General features: G+C 42.4%; 2 protein-coding genes across 4 annotated transcripts; one reads left to right on the forward strand and one right to left on the reverse strand.

The window, feature by feature from the left end:
- Positions 1–3,896: 3,896 nt before the first annotated feature.
- Positions 3,897–13,721, reverse strand: angptl1b (angiopoietin-like 1b). The gene is made up of 5 exons (XM_071492490.1): positions 13,576–13,721; positions 8,946–9,784; positions 7,305–7,498; positions 5,937–6,207; positions 3,897–5,117 (listed from the first exon to the last, which is right to left on the reverse strand). The coding sequence occupies exons 2-5, from the start codon at positions 9,745–9,747 to the stop codon at positions 4,930–4,932; spliced, it is 1,455 nt and encodes a 484-aa protein (XP_071348591.1). The 5' UTR covers positions 9,748–9,784; positions 13,576–13,721; the 3' UTR covers positions 3,897–4,929.
- A 1,722-nt stretch (positions 13,722–15,443) lies between these two features.
- On the forward strand, positions 15,444–22,798 carry LOC139629703 (protein zyg-11 homolog). 3 transcript variants are annotated; one of them, XM_071492486.1, is made up of 14 exons: positions 15,444–15,606; positions 16,179–16,344; positions 16,673–17,472; positions 17,657–17,797; positions 18,690–18,866; positions 19,148–19,212; positions 19,496–19,595; positions 19,830–19,880; positions 20,220–20,381; positions 20,519–20,566; positions 20,977–21,177; positions 21,263–21,315; positions 21,862–21,959; positions 22,262–22,798. In XM_071492486.1, exons 1-14 carry the CDS (start codon positions 15,604–15,606, stop codon positions 22,441–22,443), a joined length of 2,247 nt encoding a protein of 748 aa, XP_071348587.1. In that variant the 5' UTR covers positions 15,444–15,603; the 3' UTR covers positions 22,444–22,798. The 3 variants fall into 3 exon arrangements, with proteins under 3 accessions (XP_071348587.1, XP_071348588.1, XP_071348589.1); XM_071492487.1 differs by having other exon boundaries at positions 15,466–15,606; positions 20,223–20,381; positions 22,262–22,594; XM_071492488.1 differs by lacking the exon at positions 20,519–20,566 and having other exon boundaries at positions 15,466–15,606; positions 22,262–22,594.
- Positions 22,799–24,935: the final 2,137 nt, after the last annotated feature.

The following is a 24,935-nucleotide window of genomic DNA, read 5'->3' on the forward strand; positions in this document are numbered from 1 at the left end:
CATAAAGTCCTGAATAAAGAAGAATAAAAGATTTTTTTTGTTTTAATTTATGTAAAGATTTGTAAGCTTAATCCTTTTGTATCACTTTTTGGTGCTGTTGGTTTTTTTCGTCATGTTTTCTGACTATTCTTATTTCTCTTCAAGCAAAGTGATAAACTGAGACTGCAAACTATTGTCTTTGTTGCGTTTTTAAAGTTATATGTTGAATTCATGGTTAGTAGCTAAAAGACGAGACCTGAATTAGTGCTATAGAGACTGCTTTAAGTCTTTTTTTCTTCTCTGCTGGACTGGATGTAAAATATTTCTGTGGTTCCTTCTGTTTTCCTCTGTGGCTCATGTGAGCAGGTTTAGACTAGGGGGCCCTTTTGTTTTTCACAGTTTTAACTATGGAATAAAAACAGTCGAGTAGTCAGGTTGCTCGCTCCCTTAGCTCTCTTACCCCAGGCGGTCATGACGCCTTAAACAGACCTCTGTGACTCATGCAATTCATCACAATAAGTAGAATCATATATTCAGAACACATACAGTTAACAGTCATACTGTAGATGATTAGTGGATCCTCCAGTTCGGTGACTAATGCTGACTCCACACTGTTCTGCTTCCTAACAAAGGAGATTCGTTTGATCATGTAAGGGTTTTCAAGGTTTGAGTCTAGAATAAACAAGCATTTCATGCCAACCACATGAACAATGAAAACCATCTGAATATTTGGTCACTAATAGATGTATTTAACAGACTGAACGCCTGCTAATAAGCAGCTGAAACTCAAGGAGCACATGTCTCATGGCTCAAATGTTCCTTTGTTTGTTATCTCTGGGTTGCAATCTGTGCTTAGATTGACTTGTTTCTGACAGGAAAACCTCATTAAAATAAATCTCAATTTCACAATCTCAGTACTCCCTTGTGTGCTCCACAGCTTAATAAAATATCATCCTACTGTATGTTTTTGACAAATAAGGGAGAGTGGAAATCTTAGCTGTCTGCAGCTCAGTGAGCCTTCCCAGATCCCTCCAAGTGATCATCCATCTTACACAAGTGTCTGTTAAGCTTTAAATCAAATAAGCACTCAGGAATGGACTTAGTTATGGAGTTGTTTAACTGTCCCAGTTAGGGCAAGAATTAGTCATGGTGCTTATTTTCAAAGAAAACAGCACCACATCCTGTCTGTTGATTTGCTGGTTGACACTAACTGAGCTTTTGTGGACTAATGAGTCACTCTCACGGACATTACCCCAACAGCAGATGTCTTTCAGCAAACAGCAACAGCCTGTGGAGCCAGCTTCTTCCAGAAATCTTCTGAGCCTGGTGCCATTTTGGTGGTGAAATACATAGACAGTCAAGCTTCACTCAGTGACAAAGAGGGCTTTTACCTCTAAAACCTTCAGAGGACCACACGGCAGCAGCACTCCGCCATCCCCAGTCTGCTGGCCAGGTATTCAAGGTGGTGCAGGCCTGAGTGTGGTCCCCTCACCAGAGCCAACGATGTCACCTTCACTGTACCAATGTTTGACTGCGTAGGAGTTTGGTTTTTGTGGGCTAATCATACATTTCCATACGCCCATGAGGCTGTTCAAAATGTGAGGGTTCAGTGTGTGGTGGGCAAAGTTATTGGAAGACTTCAGTTACCAACCGAGCATCCCACACTGGCAGCCTGTGGGGTGTTTAGCACCAAAGTTTGAGAGGCAGGTTTGTGACAGGAAGGTGGCCTGTTATAACCACGTTTCTATTCCCAGGACCCGGCTGGGAAAATGTGTGTTGAAATTAAACCAACGCTTTCATCACGTTCATCAAAAGTTGTTAAGGTGTCTGTGAAAAAAGTACTTGACTCCTGAACTGTTCCAGGAGAGCTGCTCAGTGGCCAACAGAGGACAGGATGGACACAATATCCAGACTGTATGAGTGAACAGAAAATGCTGTGTTTTAAGGACAAGTGTGCTCAGATGGCTCAGTGTTCAATAAATTACTTGGAGGAGCACATCAATCTTGAGAAGGGGGGGGGGGGGGGGGGGTCCAAAATTAAAAAAGAAATCCACCAAACATTACCTCTGAATCTCACAAATTCTGTCCACAACAAAAGTGTCAAAATGAAGAGTTGTGGTTTTAGCGGGAGTTGTGTGTTTGAGTACAGACACTCAAACACACAGCTCAAAATTTCCAGTAGGCCTACAACCCAAAAAAACCCCAAACTTGTTGTTTTTGCATTTTGTTTTCTGTAAAGATAAACAAACCAGATATAACATGTTAAGCACTGTTGTGCTGGTATGGTGATTTAAAGTTTGGACAGAACCAGTCTTGCTGATTCTGCTTTCAGTCTTTATGCTAATGTAAGCTAACCACCTGCTGGATCTCCTTTTATATATCATTTAGCCACGAGGGTGCTATCAATCACCTTATTTTATTCTTAGCTGCAAAGAAAACAAGTGCCTTTTCCAAAATGCCAAAACGATTCATTTAAGAACAAATGCTCTCAATTTTTGTGCTATACTAATGTGGCTTTTAATCACCATACAGAGAGTGGTATCAATCTTCCCATCTAACTTGTCACACTGCTGTGTTTCAAGGTCTATCAATGAAGCATTACCCTCAGGAAACAGAAATGTACAGTATAAGTATTCATTATGTTATGTTTGGACAGTGGAACAAAAAAAAAAAAAAAAGAAAGAAAAAAAAGAAGAAAGTAGGAAACACTAAAAAAGAGACATGCAGTTCAGGTTGTGAGCCAGATTTGAGGTTATGACTTGTCCTCACCCAGTAGACCACAGAAATGTGTTACCACTTAAAACGAGATGTCTTTATGTCACATTCATCTTTCTCCTCACTACTTCTTAATGCCAACAAAACATACACACAGTCAGGCACATTTAAGAGAACTCTCATTAATGTTAAACGCAGAAATGCTTCAGATTGTCAGTGGGAAAACTTCTTTGGTGCCTCCTTCCACAAAGATTTACAGTTGCCTATCTTTTTAAAACAACTATAGGAAACAACAGCAATTTATTGGGATGACTCACACCCACACGATAAGACTGGAATGTGCATGTAATCTTAACAGACTGAACACTTACCAGTCATGTACTAATTATACCTTGGTTAACAGTATATATCAGCACTTGCAATGAACTCTTTGGATTCCAGTGAGTGTCCCCTGAAGTGACCCTGATGTTCTCCATTTATTGACTGTTGGTTGTGCAATGTTTGTTCTGCCAAGCATTGTGACTCAGAGGTTTCAACTTTTTATTGGTTTAATTTTAAAACTGTAATGCCATTTTTATTAGATGCTGCTTTTTTACATGTCCATAAACATGTTTCTGTGTCCAGCTGGATTTGACGTCTCCCTGCTTTGTGTTTTCCTTGTTTTAAGTTTGTTAAAGAGATGGGTGTGAGGGCCATTGTGGTCAGTAAGAAAACAGCACAATATGGGAGTCTATTTTCAGCTCAGAGACCAAAGGCTGTTTGTCTTTCATGTGTGTTGTGGATGTGATGTTGTTCAAAGCGGGCTTACCAGTTAAAGCCCCCTAGCTCCCCTCTCCTCTGGGATGGTTTCCCCAAAAGGATACCACTTTCTTTCCATACCGGTGATTACAGAGTGCAGGAACCCATGACTTTGTCAATGACAGATATTTTTTATGAAAACATACAGTTCAAGCACTTTTGTGTGGAAAGAATGTAAATTTCTCTGTATTTAAAAGGAAGAGGGGGGGAAAATAACTTGGAAATTTGGACCGATTCCATCCCAGTTCATCCCCTCCCTCCTTCTCCTCTTTTCCCCTCTTTTTCTTTCTCCATCCTGTCTGGCTTTCAGCAATGTGCTTCTCGTTGTCTGTCCTAGTGCCTATAAGTCTCAAGACGCTTGGTCGACATATTTTTCATGGTCAAAAACCACTCAAAACAAAACGTAATTCCATCTTTTTTTCTCTAAACAATGCTTGTTTTTCCCAGAGTCATACTGAAATTTAATCAACAGCCAAATGAGAAAAACATATAACAGCACTTCCATACGTGCAAGCACACTTTGAGAATGATTGTCATATATACAGTGGAGGAAATTAGCTCTATTTTCTGTAGGATCATTCACTGTTCCCTCAGGATACCTGGCCCTTTTCACTGTTATGATAAGTTAATTGTGCACATAAATTACAGTTTCTGGTCATCTGCACTTGGACAAAGTAGCTTAACAGACAGTTTAACAGACAGGTCATATTAACTGTAGGGAGAAAAAAAAATAAAATCAGTACTGTTTCAAATGTACATAAAACATGTATTTAAACCACTTTCCCTTCCCCAGCTCCTTGGCCTTTTCAAAACTGGAACTGAATACAGAGTCCAGATAAATCTATAAAGGTATTAACAAAATGTATTTTCCCGCTCCCAGCAAGTATAGCACAAGATAAATACAATGAATGAGCGTTTCCCCCGGATGTTTATCTTGGCGAGGTAGGAAGAGATGCATTTAGATCTTGTGACACAAAAGATTATGAATTAAATCAATACCAATGAAGTTCTGTAGGGATGTGGCGCCTCCTCTACACAGGGTGACTGAGTAATGAGGAAAATACTGTGGTTTCTTAATTAGACTGACAGCTTGTATTATTTAACTGCAACATGTTGGGAGTTATTTTTAATTTCCCTTTGCCATATGTATTTGGTTGTTAAAGGAGCTGTATGGCTTACTATAAATAGACATGTCCCCTAAATCCCTCTATGTGTGCATCTATTATATATAAAGACAACAATCTTCAAAGATGGTCTATTTCTGTTACAGGAGGCAACTCAAGTCACTACTGATGGGTGGTAATCTCCATTGGTGCGGTTCTTTTAACTTGGATCAACCAGTTGCTGATGACATATATAGTCAAGATTGAGAATGAGGTTCAAGTGTGACCTGGCTTCCATAGCTGCCCGTGGACCAGCCTGGCTTACAGTATCTCCTCAGTCTATGGGCCTGATCAACATGCGCACAGATTTCATGGAGTAGAAGCCTCCACCGTAGTCGGCCCAGAAGATCCCATCTTGGAACTTGCTACGGTAGACGCCTCCGGTGTACCAGACACCATTAAGATTGGCTTGGCCACAAGCATTGTACCACCAGCCTCCTTTATGGAAATGGGCACAGTTACCTGTTGTGGGGGAAAAGGAATGGGGATGATTAGCTCTATGAAGAAGGAATAATTCAAAGAAACACGTTTCAGGTTTTCTTCAGAAAACATCAATTGACAACATCATGGCAGAACACCTCAAGAAAATTAAGGCCTTTTTTTTTGGTTTTCACGGCAAATGGTGAGTCATTGCATCCACCTTAAAGTGTGCTTGCAGCCACCACTGAATTTTTGTATGTCAGTTTTTCAGCAAATTAGTGTCATGTCACTGGGCAAGTTTTGCCATTGTTTGCATAAAGTGAAAATTTTTCAGCTAACAACACCTTGCTTTTTTTCACATTGCTGCTCAGGCCTGAATTGCTTGGAATCCCACAAGTAGTACGTTGCTTATTTACACCATGTTTGCTAATGAACAAGCTACTACAAGCTACAAGCTATAGCTTTTGAGCTTTGACATTCTCACAGCAATCAAGTGAAAAGAGGTGAAGGGGATGTCACATTATTTGTTCACCTCCACTGTTTATTTTCTATGAGATGCGAGTGAATTGCTCCATAGAGCATTGTGGGATTCCAGGTGACATGGGATGGACCAGCAAGGCACAAACATTTAATTGTTCTTGAGGTATAGGTCTCCCTGTGATCCACCAGTTTCCACCCCATTTCAAAGATGTTTTTTTTTTTATTAGGGTACTTTAAGGGTATCGGATTTTTTCAGACAGAACCTTACAATTCAAAGGCCACAATATTAAAAGGGAGACCTAAAATTTTTATTAAATATCATGGCACCCTAAAAGGAGACTATATGATACAAAAGGAAAAAAGGGACCCCATGTTCTCTACCTGAGAAGGCATCCTTGTCTCGATCTAGAGTCGTGAACTGTTTGCCATTGTGGCTGCTGAGGGAGTCCCCGGCGTTGCCCTGGTAGGTGCCGAGCCGCAGGCGGTAGCCCTCACTCTCTGGCTCCAGATGGAAGCTGCTGTACTGAGCGTAGACCTTTTTGCCCATCCAGTCCTCCAGCTCCACCAACAGCTTGTAGTCCCTCTGCCTCCCTAAATTGTAGATGCCTTCCAGACCAAGCCAGTATTCACCGTCTATGTTGCCAAAGCCGCTCTGAGTCAAAGGAAGATCAAAAGGAATGTTACAGAAAAATTACAGAAAATGATGCGCATTGTTTGTTATGTGATATCCCAGGGAGTTTAGAAACATGAGAATTGTTTAGGAGCTTTGTAAGAGGCCCTGTGATTGTTAACAGGACAAATGAGAATGTTCTTTTTGATGACGCTTTGCTCATGGCTCTGTAGAAGGAAAACTTCAAAAGAAAAAAGCACTGTGGCAAAAGAAAGAAACCGTCTTTGACATTCTCGAGAAAGACATGTTGCAGAATTTGCGCTGGAAAATAAGAATCTATCTCCAGAATACTGGTTCATCGCTCAAACCCCACTGATCTCTCGGATCAACTGGAATGGCGGAACTGGAATGGGTGCTTGTGTTGAATAACCTCAAGCAATCTACGTCTGGCCATGTGCCTCCAGAACACTTCACTTGGTAAAGGAGGTTGAGGTTTGTGATTGTGGATTAGCTGGGTGAGCCAACAGATGATGAATGATGTAGGGTTTCAGTCTGGGGCCTCCTCTCTGGTGCTGTGTGTGTGTGTACATGTGGTGGCTTTGTGGGAGAGCTCAGAGGCAAATCAATGTTGAGGAGGGCAATTTAACTCGCAGTTACACATGCACAAGCCTGGCCAGACTGAATGGAACACTGAATTGCTGAGGCTGCCAGCAGTGATATACTCCATCTCATTCTCACAGAGCTTTGATGAGTGGACTCTATATAGTGTGGTGCAGTAAGCCAGCCGGCTATCCATCCAGGAAGGCACCATAGTAGTAGTGGTTTTGGAAAGAAACGCCTGCAAATTGAGCTGTGGAACATACCTTCCTAGTGGGCCATCTAATGTTTCATAATGGGAATCTAAGACCAAATGACCTCGGACGAATAGCGCTGCTGACAGGGCGTTATATTTTACAGTAAGTGAAAACACAAGGATACAGGCGTAAGATATAGTCCTAAAGACCCCCAGATGGTTCCTTTAGATGGTCATGTAACTGCACCACTGTTGTCTCTGGACGAGCCAAGTATTCAGTGGCTGGCCCAGGAGAGGAGAGGGAAAAAGGACACAGACAGGGCAGGGGTTGTGTCATTGTCATCACCTTGTAGTTATCCCAGTTCCTGAAGAAGTTCACTGATCCGTCTCTCCTGCTCTGGATAACAGTCCAGCCCCCATTGTCTATATCCTGTTCACACCAGACCTGCACCGGCCTCTCTGCTTCATCTGGTCTGATTAGGTACATGCCGCTGGTGCTGTGGCCAGCTTCCTGTGCCTCAAGACAGTCTCTGAATGGACCTGGAAGAAAGGACGATAAGAGAAGCAGGCATGTGGTAATCACTTTCATATAAAGCCAGATGTTGTACTGCAATTCGTACAATGTAAAAGGTAGCTAAGCTAGGCTAGTTAGTATGACTGGTTTATTTGGTGTTAATTTTTTCACTATTATTGTTAGATTTATTTAATGTCTTGTATATGTATAACAAAGAAATCACAAAAGCATAAAAATAGACTTTTTAATTAAAGGAAACAGGCCAGGAAGAGTAGTCAAAGTAGCCTCGGCTAGCTAGGGCGCAGTTATGGCACAATTTTTTCCTGTTTTGTTATTTGTGAAAACTTTACATATAGTTTTTATGTTTTTTTTTTTGTTTTTTTTAAGATAACACATTTCTCATGGTTAGGCTGAACTCAAGCCTGACCAAACATGTAGTGACGACATTTTGGCTTTGAGGGGCAATTTTAGCCTCTTTTGGCGAGGACGGAAACAACCACATACTTACAACTTCAGATAAACTTATAAATAAAAATAAAAAGTCAGGGTCTGACTGAGGATTAAATAAGTAGGAAAGACCAGTAAAAAGAGCAAAACCGCAGAAGCAGACAGAGTAATAGAAAACACATATCTACAAATTAACTTGTTTATTGAGTCCTCCTAGATCAGCACAGGAGAATGGGGCTAATTAAGTCATTTTAATAAGAAATTAATTGCCTACATTTGAGGTCAAAAAACCAAAATAGATATCTTGTTAACCCAGTGTTTATGGGTGTATGTGAGTCTGTCCTTTGTCAAGGTAATTCTCTTTACAAGAGTTTTAATTACAAGCATATGTGGCACTGAGTTTATTTAAAGGGCGACCAACCCTCTTCTAGCTAATAATATATAATAAAGTAAAGGTATAGTCCATTCACCTCATGAAGTATACCAGAAGTGCATCTACTTAGTGGTTTGCAGGAGTCTATAACACCAGCCTGGGTTTTGTCTACATCTCACATGCAATGGAATAGTCTTGTACAGGATCATTTCCATACACAGCTGCACCGAAATCCTACACACTTTATTATTCTTGGGCGAGGGCAATCTAAATGTGTCAGGAATTTCTGTTGATGAACAAAATCGCACTGGTTAGGTCTGTCTTTGCTTTGGTTTAAGTCCCTCTGCCTCAATTCAGACATTACAACATTTTTATTTCCACCCTGGTTTGTGCTCTTTCTGTTGAGAGGGGAGCAGAGTTCCAGCTGAACTTGCAAATCTGTAACCTTTGAAAACGAGGCCACCGGCCCACCTGCAGCTGTATTCAAAGTCAGGGATTATTGTTTTGTTATGGTTGGCCTGCAAAGTCATGACTGCTCTACATTCTAACGTGACTGTGTTGGATTTTCCTGACTGAATCAAGGAATAAATGGATGGATGGGTGATTGGATGGATGGATGAATGAAAGAGTCACTCATTAACCCATTCACTCACCTTCAGTACTGAAGTTTCTCTCAGGCGGTTTCTGGACTTCCAGGGTACCACTTGTGGGTGATGGCCCAGAGCGAGAGCCTCTTTCCCGGGCAAATCCTCTGGTGTTGTCCCTCTGGATCTCATTGGTGAAACGCGGCACATTGACAGGAATGTTCTCAGGCACCACCTGCACCAGCGGAGGTCCCATGGGTGAGTGCTCATGCCTGCGGCTGTACACCTGCATACAACGCTCCTCCAGTGCTCCAATCAGCACTGACTGGTTGTTCACCACTGCAGACAGGGCTGCATATTTGGCTTCCAGCTCCCTGTACCTGGAGGCCAAACGTAGTGACTCAGTGGTGGCATTAAGGATGCGTGTCTCCAGCTGGGCCAGCTCCAGTGAGTTGTCCCTCTTCCTGATGATCTCATGCAGCAGCTGCATGTAGAGTTGGGTCACCCTAGAGTTCATGTTCCTGCTCTCTTTCCTCAATAACTTCATCTCATTGACCAAGTTGCCATCAACATCCACCACCAGCTTCAAAGTCTCCATCTCCCGTCGCTGCTTTGACAGAAGGTCGCGCACTGCAGCCACATCCAGGCGCGTCACTCTGTCCTTGTCAGTTGAATAACCCCGGGCAGCACAGATGGGGCCTGTGATCTTCTGTTCAGGGACCAGGAAGGTGTAAGAGCATTTCTTGTTTTCTCCATTGGCCTCTGGAGCCCTTCGTATCCGGGAAAGGATGGGGTTTTTAGTGAGGGCTTGGCTGTCGCTCCAGAGGGCCAAACCAAGCAGAATAAATAGGCTCCATGTTCCAGGTCCCATGGTTGTTTTGATTTTTATCACCAAATAATCTACAGATCTATTAAAAGAAAAGAAAAATGGAGATTATTTTTACTTGAAGGATGAAGTTGTGTTATTTTGTATTTATTTTAATAAATCACTTAAAGAATTGGTTTGCCCATCTAAGAACTTCATCATCAGGTCAGAATTTCTAGTACTTTAGTTTTTGATGAAATACCTTAAAAAGTGATGACATTCCTCCACGCTAAACTCAGATGGTGAACAAGGTAAATATTCTACCTGTGAAACATCACCATGTTAATATTGTCATTGTGAGCATGTTAACATGTTAGCTTAAAGCTCCACTGTGTACGTACAGCCTCACAGAGGAGGTAGAGGGCTGTAGAATCTGTTAAAAAGGGCTCCTAAATTTGCCAAAAACAGCTGGGCATTGTCATTTTTAGCAAGCATTACTCAAAGAGGAGTAAAAGGAGCATTTGTTGGATACTATTTTCATTATCTATACCTATATTCCATTAACTAGACTGCTTATATTGCTTATCCGTATAGAGTTGCGGGTGGAGGTGGGGGTGGCTGGAGACAATCCCAGCTGACATTGGTCTGAGGGTGGGGTACACCCTGGACCGGAGGCCAGTCTATAACAGTGCTGACATATAGAGAAAAATAACTATTCACGCTCACATTCACACCTACGGATGTCCTAGGAGTATGAATATCACCAGAATGGAAATGACTCAAAATAAACCACAGTGCCCATGTTCATGATAATGAAGGAACATGTCACCCATTGGCTCACTGATATATAGTTCTTGGACTATACAGTGGAGCTCTATGGCACAGAGGCTTGTGCTCTATCATGCTTTGGCTACACTGACAATACTTGTTAGTAGGATCAATTCATTGTTGGTTTTGGTATTTTCACTTGACTTGTTGACGGAAGAGAAATATAGAATATCACCAGATATTTCACTTTAATTTGGTCCAAGTATTTGCTTCCTTTTTTGCTACCACTCATCTCGTACTTTCTTTTCAATTTCCTACCAGGCACACTACCAGACGACTACACTGCTTTGCAGCTGTTTTCTTTTCTTCTCTTATCCAAAATAATCCAATATAACCACTGTGCCTGCACATCTTAAATAGTCCAGGAGCATCTGTTGGCATGATACAGGAGAGAGCTTCCAGTCAAAGGTCAACACAAGAGCCTTGTTTAATTCTGAAGTAAGTGAGCATTAAAATCTTGAGTGAAAATTAGAAGACTCTGACATAGACACAGCTCGTTTCACACATCAGGTACTGCAGACAGTCCTGCCCTCGGCCAGCTGTGCCTTCTGGTTCCCTTGTGGTAGAGTGAAAGCAGTGCCACCCACCCACCACAAATCTGTTATCATTAACTCATATTTTCAATACATTCCCTCGTGGGTTGTCTTTCATTAAGGCCCTTACCACATCTGTATCAGGTGTCTGGGTGTGTGCAAGCCCTGGGATCTGTTTTTCATATTTTTGTTAGATCCCCCAGGTCAGAGCTTCCATGAACCTCCCATATAGCTTTTCAGTGCACCTGCATTGGCTCATGTGAATTAGTATGTTATATTAGTATGTTAAAAAAAATCTTTCAGTCCGACAAAAGGTTTGACTAAAAATGAACATATTTGGCAGAAAATGGAGTTCATCTGTCCATGGATGACGCTGATCACATATCACCTTAATGGCCTAGCATCTACTGCCAGTCTGTGACGGATTCTTGAGGTGCAGACCTGTCAGTAATGAACAAGGTGGTAGAAGTCGGCAGGTGTTCATGATTGGGTCTCACTAACTCATTTTAACTTCTGCCATTTCTGTCTGACTGGTACAAAATAGATTTTTGAATTTGGTGAGGAATAAAATAAACTGATGTATGAGGAGCAGCAGGGGGAGCAGGAATCCCTGATTTATGAGTAATGTTTTCTGGAGTCTATTTTTGGAAGGAAAGCCTGTGTTTTGATCTTATTGGTTTTGACAGCACAACGAATGGAGCAAGGGTGGGTGACGTTCAAAAATGCGTGCTAAGTGAAAGATCCCTCCTTCCATATTCAAAAGCCAGGCTTGGCTCTGAAAGTGGGGCTACGGGAGAGCCAACTGCTGGCTGATTTTGGCAGTTGTGCCAAATCCAACCAGAAGGCAGACTGATGGATATGGCCAAGCAGGTTAAGTAAGCCTCATCTCACACCTCTGACAGGCACACAATATGACTTCATATCAGAGCTCATCAAAAATAAATCCACAGAGGATTTTAACAGATGGCAGAAGCAGAATTAAACAAGTCCAAGACAGAGACAGCAGGGGCATTGAATCATTTCTGTGGTCTCCTCTTGATGTTTAGTTGCACTGAAGAATCCTGACCACAGTTAATGGGACAGATCCCAGAGCATTACCTAAGCTCAAACTGCTGCTATAGCAGGATTGTTGCCTTTTATCATTGTCATAGGAAAAAGAAACATGCCAGCCTTAAGGGAAATATATAATACCAGCACAATGACTTCTTGACAGAAAGAAAATACCTGAACCAACATTAATTTTTAATGTTTAATGTTGTTGGAGCATAAGAATCACTTTAGCTTTAACATATGGAACAAGCTGCCGTTTGTTTTGTCACAGATTATAATCCCTCTAAGGGCAAAGGAAAAGGCACTTAAAGGAAAATGGGCCATATGTCAGAGCTCAGAGACACCTTGGCACTGTCAGTCAGTTATTATTAGGCGGAGAGAACTTTTTCCTGTCTTTCCGTAATCACAGGTCATCCCCTTCAATAGCTCGGTCTCAGCAATTGGCCCGTCTGCACGTCTCCAACCACACAATATGAATCTCACAGGCCCCAGCCTGACAGGAGTGACAGTGTTTACACAGAGGCTCCTTGGCCAGGGCTGTGAATCTCATCGGCAGTTATTACCACCAGGTTTCTCTCTGTCGTTCGCACCCTGCTGGTCTTCATCAACTCGGCCGCAGCAGCCTTTTTTTTTGTTGACTTTTTAAAAGGGTATTTTCTCCTCTCCTCTCCTCTCCTCTCCTCTCTTCTCCTCTCCTCGCTCAGAGCCAGACCTGACCAGATCCAGCCACCTCATCTATATTAATGCAGTCCTTGCAACCAGACGGGTCAAACTTTGCAGTTGCTGGTTTTCCCAGCCCAGAGGAACAGGGGGACATTGCCAATAGGCCCACTGACTCTAAGTGCTGCCACTGAGCTCTGACTGTTTGCTGCTAAGCTCTGCAATTAAAAGATTTTCTTTTTACGTTCAAGCCTTCAAAAACCTTATCCCTGGAAAATCACATTAGCGTCCCCTAATTTCTTTCCAGCTTTATTTCAACATACAGAATAAATATATTGCAAATCAGAACGATCTCTTTTTTTCAGTCCAACTTTGTTGTGGCTTTTTCTCTTGGCCGGCAGATTTTTATGACTGTGCCAATTAACCCACAAGTCATTCTGATGGTGCCACTGATTAAGTCTGTCTGCTGAGGGGGGTGACATGATGCAGGAGCTATAGACATAGTGAATTTCATCATAGGATTTATGTACATATGGAGTTTAGTTAACACATATAGATGCTCACATGTTTGATTTAAAAGCTTCACAGCGATTTCATAGTTCTTCATAAACTGTCAGAGGATCCAGCTTACACCTAAAAGTTCAATCTAACTTCATTGTTTGAAATTCCCTTTTACCAGTAAATATACCTTTTTCCATATTTGCAGTTATGACCGGGAAAATCTAAGGTTTCAGCTATTCTCATACTTTTCCAGAGATGATAGAAAAAACATCACATCTTGAACATTAATTTTAAGATCAACAAAAAAAGCAAAAATAAATACCTGTGTCAGCGGGTTCACTCAGTGGTCCAGGATGTGCAGGTCAGACCCAGCTTGGCGTCTCACTTGTGGTTGCTGTGCAGGTTCATGCTCTCCATTCTCCTCCTCTCACTCTCATGTCTCCCTCTGTCTTTGCTCTCATTGAGAATGAAGGCCTGCACGAGCGAAGGCTGTCCACCAGGAGAGAACAGTGGAGGGTGGTCCGTGCACGGAGAGAGGACGGCTGATGGTGCAATTTTCTCTGTAGTCTGAGCAGAGGGAAGGCTTGGCCCTGCCTTCCTCCTCTGATGTCACATAAAGTTTAGGTAGAAAGTCAAAAGTCTCCTCCTAATATAAGGTTTCACTGCAAATGAAAAACCGAGTGAGGAATCAGATCGGCTTGAAGTCAGCAAGAGTGATAAAGACACTCAAAATCAGGCTAGCTGTCATCATTTAATTCTCATAAGATCTTGTTTACAAGGTTAGGTTGTCTCCCACACACACAATTTGTCTGTAAGGCTCGTGGAAATTGATGACATACACATGCAGTCTCTCTTTTTTTTTTCTTTCTGCTACACAAAGAAACACACACTCATCTGCCAGCTTCACTCATATCTCTATATTTCTCACAGTCTACTTACTCCTCCACACAAAGCTGTTTCCTATCAGCTCTAACCTAATGACTGAATGATTCTGGCAATTCAGTAGCTTTGACACAATAACAGGAGGTCTGTTTTGGATCTGAGTGCTTCTCTTGTGTTTGCTCCGTATATGGGTTGTGTGTGCCTCTCACTGCAATCCAAGAGCCATTGGCAGCTGTGTTTATTTTGTTATGAGGACAATATGCAGAGGGCTTTGCAGACAAAAAAAAAAAAAACACCCCTCAGCTAAATGTTTTGGATTCGAGGAGGAAGCACAGGCTTTGATGCATGGGGATTGTCTGCGTGGGGAGACATGCTTCAGCATGTGGGAGGACAGTTTTGCTTATGAGCAATCGAGGCAGGACATTAATGTAGGAGAGTGTGTGCGTGCACATTAAAGAGTGCGGAGGCTTGCGTGTGACCCACATATGTGTGAGGACATATGTTTGTGTACGTGTGATTGAGAGTGTAGGTCTCCCAGGTGGTCGGTTGTATGTAATAGAGGCTGTCCAATTTAAATAAATGACATAACTGTCATGGAAAGAAGCAGAAGAAGAGAAAGAAATTTTCTGTATCTGCTCTATATGTAAACATGTATATGTTGTCTGGAATGGTTCAATGGAAAATAATAATAGATAATAATAATAAATGTTTATATTGTACATATTGTACAGTAGGGTCCAAAAGACAGAGACCATTTTCCCAGAATGAACATGTTTGAAATGAATGAGGATTAAATAATAGAAACATATAAAAGCATACAGAATTTTTATATGTATGTTGTTTTTATAAACTTGCATATCAAAATTAAATGTATAGCCTTTCATTAACAAATATGGTGGCAACATGTTAGAAAGAGAGTTTTGAAAACACGTCTGTATCCTAATAGGACACAGCAGAGGGGCCCAACCCCCCATGGAAGAGATGTCTAATCTTTATCTTTGCCCCTAGGAAATTCTGAGTGTGCCACCTTATAATATTATTTTTAATTTAAGAAGCGGGATTTTGTCTTTTATGAAGTGGTCCAAAAGTCAGCTCTCTCTCTGAGCCCCTCCTTGTGGTTAAATGGGTTTACTGCCCACTCACCTTTGCAGACACTTATGGTAGATAGATAGATAGATAGATAGATAGATAGATAGATAGATAGATAGCGGGATTCAAACTATTAGCAGACATAAACAAGCTCTCGTGACGTCACACGGACTGACCAATGGGAGGCGGTCAGCCTGTGACAGTTCGAGCAACAACAGCAACTTCAGTCTGAACGCAAGAACGTGTCGCTGCTTTTTCTCTGATGTTTCCGGAGGAAATGGGTTTCAGTAATGACCTGTGGTCTAAACGTTGCTGACCGACGTGGTTCCGTGTTTTTTATTTGTTCATTTTTTCCCAGTCGACTGTTTACTTATTAAACATGGTGAGTTTGACCCTGTCTATAAATGTAGCCTTTTTTTTTTTAGTTTATTCTCTGTGTGTCAGTGACCTGTAAGGACCTATTTGCTTTTGTCCACTTCGCCCTGCACAGAGCGCTGGGATTAGGTGATTGAGACGGGCTTTACTTATGCTCCTCTGCTGCGGATAAAATTAGACTCCTGCAGCGTTAGAGATCCTGTGTCACTGTGGATCTGTTGAGCCCTGGGGAAAAAGCCTGAGAGACAACTGTCACGGTCTCTCTGTGCTTTACAAATGTGTTTAATGTGAACAAACAATAAAGAAAAACCTCTTACACATATTTAGGATGTGACTTCGTAGATGTATTACACCCTCTAGCTACAACACAGAAATGGAATAACACCTTAATATAAGATTATTGTACTTTTAAAAGGGTCATTTCACCCAAATTGTTTTAATAATATATTATTTAATGTTTTTTTCCTGTAATGTGGTTGAACCAACCCTTCAAAGTCACTACACTTGTGCTTCTTGCTGCACTACCTATGTAATTATCCAGCAGTATGACTCATCTTATTACCTGGTGATGTGTGGCAGGATGCTGAGGGCCCCCAGGGCTTGTGCGACCTCTGTTTGGCTCAGGTGTGCCGCAGCCTGGGCTCCCTGTGCAGCAGGCGAGCAGACGGCTCCATGAGCCTCAGCTGGGCCCCACTGTTCCCACAGGAGATGGCCGACCAGCTGCTGCGAAAGATGGCAACTACAGGTAGGTCAGGAGGATGGAAAAAGGCTGCGGCAACATCAGTATCAACAGCTGTAGGAAACCGCAGCTACTATGGTTACAGAAAAGGGACATGACAATTGTGACTTAGCTGTGACCTGCAGTTAGTTATCATTCTTCATGCTCCCAATTTCCTGTATAAAATGTGAGAATATCAGTGTCCCTAACTTACCCTGTCATCTCATGATTTGTTAGTTCACAGTGTACTATGCCAGGCAGAAATGATGGGAAAATTCTACTCCACAAACATAAATGTGGCTAAACTGATGCTACTTTTTCCTACAACATGGCTCTGTTTGCTTCTCCCTACAAGGGATACTGAATGACACAACTGTTGGGATTTTCCGAAACTGCAAAGAGCTCCGCCTGCGCCGAGCCTCCATCCACTGTTGCCCAGTATCTGCAGAAGCTTTCCGCCTGGCCCTCTGCCCTCACCGTCTCCAGGAACTCGATGCCTCCTGGGTTCCTGGGGACCTCACGGGGGCTAACATTGTCTCAGGCCTGGCCTCCAACCTGGAGTGCAGATCCAGCCTGCAGAGGTTGTCCCTCAGTGGGCTCCATCTGGACTGGGAGTCTCTGGAGGAAGATGGAGGGGTCCGAGTTGGCTTCAGCTCTCTGCGGGGCCTGAGGACGCTAAACTTGGCCAACACAGACCTGACTGACGCTGCCCTGGAGGACATCTGCACTCTCCCTCAGCTGGACACTCTGGATATCTCCTGCAGTGCTGTCTCAAACCTCACGGCGCTCCTTGACTGCAAGAACACCCTGAGGTCTTTAATCGCCCACCGGCTGCGGCAGCTGGATATGTCACCTGCCAGGCTGCTCTTTGTCCTCAGTCAGCTTCACGCTCTCAGGCATCTGGACTTTTCAGATGACCACTTTGCTGCGGATGACAGTGACGGGAGAGATGGGGACGAGACAGTCCGGCAGCTTCTGGAGGGGAGTCCCCAGGTTCTCCCTTCCCTTGTTTCTCTGGATATCTCCGGGCGGAAGAGGGTCACGGAAGCAGCGGTCCGAGTGTTTGCGGAGGCCAGGAGTGGGCTGGTCTTCTTGGGGCTGCTAGCCACCGGAGTTAGCTCCTGTGATGTCCTTTCTTCACTGGAAAACCTAAAAGTAAGGATCGGATGTCACGCTATGGTCTGTGAGACGTCAGGACATCGTGGGTAGACACATGAGCTTTTCTCACACATAAGTTTCTCATTTGAATTTGACTTGAGGCTCCTTATTATGTATTTACTGAATATGCCCGCTGCATTTCCTGTCTCTGTGACGCTGCTGATCTGCTGTGTATGTTCAGGTAACCGGAGAAGCTAATGAGAACCAGGTGTGTGAGGCCCTCAGACGGTACAGAGACAGGGAGTGTTTCGTACGAGAGGCCCTCGTCCATCTCTACAATCTAACCACAGACATTGACAAACCACGACCGGATATGCTACAGGTATCGTGGTCTGGTTCCTTCCTTGACTGCATTCTTGTCACACAGAACATCTGGACCAGAGCTGGAACGATAAGTTGATCAATCAATTAGGTGGCAGACAGAAAATTAATGTACACCTAAACTAATAATCAATGAATCTTTTCAATCATTTTTCAATCAAGAATACTTCACCATCATATTCACAGATCTCAACAACTCATGGACCCGAATAGAATTATACTTCAGTACCTCCATTGTATAGTAAATAAACTACGACTGTTAATGATGTTTTCCTATGGTGTTGCACAGTATCTGTAACACTTATTTTCTCCAGGATGAGATGTCCTAGTTTGAACTAGTTAGTAAGTTAAGCCATTATTTAAACAGATAAACGTAAAAAGGTCTTTTTCAAGAGAGACCAGGACATAAGAATAAACATATAAAGTAGATAGATAAAAATTTTTAAAAAAGAAGAAAAATAGATGAAAAAAAAAATCTTGTGACAGTCAGAAAACTTGAGTATAATTGAAATCTTCAGAAGAGAGATTTTAATTAAGTTTTTTTGTGTCCAGTTCTGTGTGTAAGGAGCGTTGAATTTAAAACACTTTGTTCAGTGTGAACATGCAGTACAGCTGCGGTTAAATAGTCCTGTGGTCTGACATTATAATTACTGTACTTAGATGTGAGGAGAGGGGAGATAATGAGGCAGTTTCTAGTGAAGCCGTGCAGATAGAGAGCACAGCGCAGCTCCGCAGCTGGCTTGGTGAGAGGCCGTAGGAGGTAGGAAGGTCACACACTAATACAAAGCTGGGAATTGTTCTCAACACTTTCCACCGACAACAGTGACAAACACGAACAGTTTCTTATCCTAAAAACACATGTGACTATGACACAAACCTCCTGTTTCCTGAAGCTGGTCCTGAGTGGGATGCAGAGCCACCCCACCTCCCTGCACGTCCACCTGGTGGCCACTGCGTGCGCATTCAACCTGACCACCCAGGACCTGGCAGAGGCCATGCCCGTCAGCCTGCTCACCTCCACTGTCAATCAGCTGCTGCACGCCATGAAGACCTTCCCCAGCCACCAGCAGGTTAGGGGCTCTATTTCAGATTACACAGCCATAATGATATCACGTCGTTACACAACAGCATCACGTAAGTGTGACAGAGGGGTTACCGCCAGCTGGATTGTCATGCATCACGTCTTGATCTCATATTTTCTGCTTTAAGTAATGCATTTGGTTCCAGCTCCCATTCTCCCACCTTCAGACAGTGTTTGTAGTTCCTCTATAAAACCTTATACACACACATACTCATATATTTTCTTACACCCATATATTTCTTCAATTCATAAAATGTTTCATCTCTCCAGGTTCAGAAAAACTGTTTGCTGGCACTTTGCAGTGACTACATCCTTCAGGATGTCCCTTTTGACAAGTTAGTTAACTTTCATTTACTTATAATATGAGTTATGGGCCCATGGTCGTGCAGCAGCCAAGATAATCACTGCACTAACAGCGAGGTGCTATAATGTTTTTCCAGCAGAGTGTGATCCAGCTAGAATATATTTAGTCCTTAAGTCTAACTGCCAAAAGAAATAGTCCTTCCAGATGTAAAAGTGCAGATGTGAACTCAGATTTTCTTGAAGCTTGTCTGTACATTATTGGTATATTTATTGTAATGCTGTGTTCCTTTTACCCATCCTGTGATCACACTTCAGGTATTTAGCAGCCACGCTGGTGATTAACTGGCTGAGCAGTCACGAGGATCCGACCCTTCAGAGGATGACTGTGGCTGTCATCTCCATTCTGGTGGCCAAGGTCAAGACACTGCTCACTTACTGTGCATTAGTCTGCTGCAGGAAAATAGTACGGCACCTGTTGGTCAGAGCCTGTAGCTCTGTGACACTGCTTTCAACAGCCGGCTTTGTACTTTCATTTAGTCCTGTTAAATGGGGCCATATTCCCCGTGGGATAAAACCTCCTGTTTAAGTCTGACATTTAGAAAACTGGACAAAACTCAAAGACCAATTCATCTGTTTGTTTTATGTGCAGTTGTCCACAGAGCAGACCGCACAGCTCAGCAAGGACGTCTTTATTATGAAGGTACATTTACAATTTCAATGTATTGCATTTCAAACTTAGCCCTAGAAATGCATGAGTGTATCTTATATTTTTCATCACCTACTGTATATACTCATCTTCTCACTGTCGACCCATTTCTCCATGAACTCATCAATCTCAGTTTACTGTTACCACATTATCCAGTCACATTTTTCTCAAGCCGCTCTCTAAACTACTGTTATTTCACAACAAATCTGGTTCTGCATGTCTCTCTACCAGAGGATGCTTCTCGTGTTTCTTAAAACCCATTTACAAAAAATGGTTGTTATTTCCTTTTTTTCTGTCCTGTGTCCTGTTTTCTCTTCTCCTCGGCTCTAACAGCAGCTGCTGGCTATCGTGCAGCAGAAGGCGATGGTGGGAGTGGTGGACTCCACTCTGAAGTTCGCCCTGAGTGCTCTGTGGAACCTGACAGATGAGATGCCCGCTGCGGCTCGCAACTTCATCGAGTGCCAGGGCCTGGAGCTGTATGAGGAGGTTCTGGAGGTAGAAGAGCCCCCCCCCCCCCCCCCCCCCCCCCAAATAAAATACACTGATGTACAGATGATGAAAATGCACCTACATGGAGAGTCACAGACACACAAACATTTTTCCTCTTTTGCTGTCCCTTTTTTGTGTTGCAGTCCTACTACAGTGAACCGTCTATTCAGCAGAAAGTTCTTGGCCTCCTGGTGGGTGCTGTGTGTGTATGTGGTGTTAGTGGTTGTGAATGTGTTTTGACCACAGCACAGCATGTTCTTGTTTTTATAGCTTATTTGCACTAATAGGTGCCATAGCTGCATGAGAACGTCTACCAAAATAACAATATTCTCATTTTCTTTTTGCAGCCGTTCCCAGATTTAGGGCTTAATACTGTTTTAACAGGCAGCATCTGAATATGGGAGTCATGTCAAATAATTTTCACAATACCTCCAAATAATTTTAAATCAATTTGCTGGCAGGAAAGGAAATGGAGTTAATCTGTAATCTAATATAAAACATTTCCTGTATCCCCTCTGTCCTTTCAACACCTTTCTGCTAAGTTACAAACAACATTACTGCTGCTGTCATCTCTGCTATCATTTGTCTCCCTTTGTCTCAGAACAACATAGCAGAGGTGGAGGAGCTGCAGGCAGACCTGTTGGAGGAGGACCTGCTGGAACACATCCTCAGCCTCCTGCAGGACTCCCAGGTGGAGGTTGGGGTCCGTTACTTTGCCGGGGGGATTCTGGCACATCTCACCTCCAGACCGGAGGCCTGGACCCTGGAGGAGGAGCTCCGCACTACCATACTGAAGCAGATGGTGTGTGTTTTGGATGCTGGTTTTCATTTAACGGACAATAAAATTCACCTCTGGCTCTTTTCAATGTTTTTCTCCTTCTTTGCAGCATACCTCCATAATGACATGGACCCAACTGGAGAGAGAAATGGTCTCTTACAGGTGAGAGAAAAACAAACTGGACAGAACAGAGGGGAAGCTTTGCAGAAGCACTCGTTTTAAATGCATTCACTCATTCTGTCTGTTCAGTTCAACATCAAATGGATTTTACATGTTGCATAACACTATTTAAATTGTTTCCCATCAATTACACATCCTACTTTCTCTTACATAACATTTTGCCCAGTGGTTGCTGATTTTATGTGTAATATATGCATAGTTTAAACACAAGCACATGCAACACAGTTGCAATTATTTGTATAGATTATTTTATTTGGATAGCTGCTATAGGGATTTGTCACAGGAGAATACTATCCATGAGTGCTAGAGAAAGCTCAGACAGTCACAAGAAAACATTGTGAAAGCTGCAGAAATTGATTTTCTGCGATTGACACTTCACTTTGCATTCCCGGGATTGCACTGATGCCAATGAAAATGGACCGTCTGGTACCTCAAGCACAGAACAAATAAATAAAAAATGTCAAGAATTACTTAAGAGTACTCTTCGACCCTTTTTAATCTTAGTGTACTGTGATGCCCACATTTCAGGTCGTTCCGTCCATTTTGTCCTCTGCTTCTGACTTGTCAGCCCTCAGGAGTGCAGCTGTGGGCAGTCTGGGCCATACATCTGGTCTGCAGTCAAAACAGTAAGACACACAGACACTACTGTGGAGATCACAGGGGAAATCAGACTATGGGGAGCACATAGGAGGATATCTAGGGGTTATCGTGTGTGTATTACTGAACCCATGCAAATGTGAAATAGAGCTGATTATCATTCTTTCTTTGATTACTTTGTGTTTCCCATGAAATGATCATGTTATTTAATATTAAATTGATTCAAATAGACCTGTCTGGTATAGTAATAATCAGGTAGTGCTGTGGTTGAGGGTCTGTTACTCTCTATGTCAAGAATCTCTCATCTCCTTCTTCCTCCTTCATTTTCTAGCATCACATTACAGCAGCATGCTGGAGAGGGAAGGAATGACCGAACTTCTGAAGGTTTTGGCTGCACATCCTGACACACACAGCGACATTAAAGGAATATCAGAGAACATCTTGCGAATGGTAGAGCAACACCAGAGTCACTCGGGGGCCTTCGACAACCAGGCGGGGCCTCGAAACTCTTGACAAAAATGTAAAAGAGCTGATTTTATTTGATGTAACGTCTTTGAGCTGAGCCTGAAATGTGCTAGACATAGGGTTGTAGATGCAGCAGGTATAGTATTGACTTACAGACAGTTCTTGTGAGTCCATCTATCTATCTATCTATATACAAACATACACATCTGATATAGAGAGAGTCCATGTCTACTTTAATAAAGATGTCAGAATGTTTAAATCCTTTTGAAAACAAGAAAATGTTTACAGAGAGTAGTTAATATCCTAAAAACTATTGCACTATTTTGAGGTGAAATTGCTGCTAGATTTGAAAAGTGTCCGAGTTTAATGAAGTGTTCCAAATAAACTGAGGCTGGAGACCAAAGGTTGTGCTGTTGATCATGCATAGATCCAAAACCCGTCACTAGAGGGTGCTTTAGTACTGTAGCTTCAGGGCTGCTTTGCTCTTAAGATCTGTTTGTGTAAAATGTTAGATCATTACAGGTATAGATTGAAAATCATCTATGATAGAAATGACATGATACTAAAGCAGCCTGAATCCACTGAGTTTTTCTTTGTCTACTGAGGGCCTCATTATAAACCAGTCATGCTTGGAAACAAGTTATCTCTCCACTCCTCTCCCTCTCTCTGTCTCTCTCTCCCCCCGGTGAGATGATGCTGAATTCATTATATTTTATGTAACACAGCTGGAAGACAGAACTGCTTGTAGGCATCTACAGAGTCTATTCTAAGTTGGCCTATTAATAATTCCTTTTGAAACGTGGATTAACAAGCTCACATGAATATTTGAGTTGCATCACCATGTTCAACTTTTAAGTGTCAAGTTCGCTTAAGGAATTTAAAGGAATCTACTCAATAGAATCTGGCTTTGCATGCCTGTGATTCAGCCAGGTCAGTCCTTGCTGTGTCAGTGGTAGGCTGTAGGTTAGAAAAGAGCGACGCAAACTGATCCAGGGTCAGCATTCGACAGCATCTTCAACCTCTAAACATTAAACTCACTGTGGCAGCCCTGTGGGATCAAAGGTCAAGTGCCCTGTAGTGAACATGGTGTAATGTTCCCGTGAGAAGTTCAGGTCCTGAGAAGTGTGGGTAAACTGGCCTGCTTTCCAGGGGCTGTAGGTTACTCTGCATCGTGCATGGTGACTGTTGTTTACATGGAAAAAGTAGCGAGTGAGGAGGTTAAGTTAACAGAGGACCGAAAGGGTAATTGTGGTGTGTATCAGGTCTTAAGTTTCTGTCTGTGGCTCAAAGAGTACATCAATATTCAAGTGACACATGAGACTGTACCAAAGAGAGACAAAGTCTGTATCAAATAGACAGAGGAGGAAAAACAAGAGAGGAAAGAATTGTAAGAGCACTTGGACATTTTTAGAAATGTGCTCATTTGTTTTCACGCCAGGAGTTAGAACAGGAGATTGATACCACTCAGGCCTGTAAACTAAACATGAAGCTACTGCCAGAAGCTGGTTAGCTCAGCTTTGCATTGAAACTGGGGTGAAATAGTTAAGAGGTAACAACATCCACCTACCAACACCTCAGCAACACCTAAAGCTAAATAAGTAACGCATTCAAGCAGCACAACAACTGCAGTGTCAAAAAACACAATTTGGGAAGCCAGGTGCCGGACTGTGTTAACAACTTCCTGGAGTGTCTACAGGTTACCAGCAACTACTTTCAGAAAGTCTAGTCTCTTGGTGTTTTTACACTTTGGTTTTTGTACAGATTAAACAAAAAAGACATAACAAGGTCTGTATATATGTAGTATTTCAGCCAGGGAGTTTAGTCTCACATAAAATCTTAAAACAGTAAGAAACAGCTAGCTTGTGAGGAGAACAGAACTTGCATAGCACCTACGCTCAATAATAACTAAAGTTAACCATTTAGCAGGTACGATTTGTCGCTGTGAAATATGAAAAAAAGCTTTCAAATAAAGGAACTCTGCTCTTGCAGTACTCAAGGGACCAACAGCGTTTAGTCTGCTGAGCAAGAGAAGAAGAGTTCGACCAATTATAGCGCTGGGGTCAGTGCATAGACTGTATATGAAAAGGTTCACCGTACAGGAATGGAAGAGGAGTCAATCAGTGTTTAATCAAGAAAGCAAATAATAAATAATTTCCCAAAATATCTAATTCTTCAAGCGAGAGAAGAACAGAAAGATTGGAACTGAAAAAAAAAAGACGGAAATAGAGATGTCTAAAGTGATACTGACAGGTGCAAAAAAAAACAAAAAAAAAAGAAAACAACTTCTGGCCAAAAATATCTCCAGATGAGATAAATAAAGCAAGGGAGGGATAAAGAGAGACATGCTGGAGATGAGAGGAGTAGAGTGAGTCAAAGGGTATTAAAGACCCCTTCATGCTCCACAATTGTTTGTGCAAAAATACCTCAGACCAATTTGCAGATTCCCTGTCTTAGTTTGAAATTTCATTGTGCTGCTTTTGAGTTGGAGCTTAGTGTGAGTAAGCGTGTCGTTATCTCACTCGTGCAGGCAGCTCTAATGG

This window comes from Trachinotus anak, unplaced genomic scaffold (assembly GCF_046630095.1).
Source record: "Trachinotus anak isolate AG129_WGS33_773 ecotype Australia unplaced genomic scaffold, CSIRO_AGI_Tana_v1 ptg000012l, whole genome shotgun sequence".
Taxonomy (NCBI): domain Eukaryota; kingdom Metazoa; phylum Chordata; class Actinopteri; order Carangiformes; family Carangidae; genus Trachinotus; species Trachinotus anak.

Coding starts and splice junctions, on each gene's coding strand:
- angptl1b (XM_071492490.1), bottom strand. CDS start 9,747: ATGGGACCTGGAACATGGAGCCTATTTATTCTGCTTGGTTTGGCCCTC. Junction 7,499..8,945: donor GAGAAACTTCAGTACTGAAG/GTGAGTGAATGG, acceptor CCTTTCTTCCAG/GTCCATTCAGAGACTGTCTT. Junction 5,118..5,936: donor AGACAAGGATGCCTTCTCAG/GTAGAGAACATG, acceptor CCCCCACAACAG/GTAACTGTGCCCATTTCCAT.
- LOC139629703 (XM_071492486.1), top strand. Junction 17,473..17,656: donor CTTCACTGGAAAACCTAAAA/GTAAGGATCGGA, acceptor GTGTATGTTCAG/GTAACCGGAGAAGCTAATGA. Junction 19,213..19,495: donor CAGGATGTCCCTTTTGACAA/GTTAGTTAACTT, acceptor ATCACACTTCAG/GTATTTAGCAGCCACGCTGG.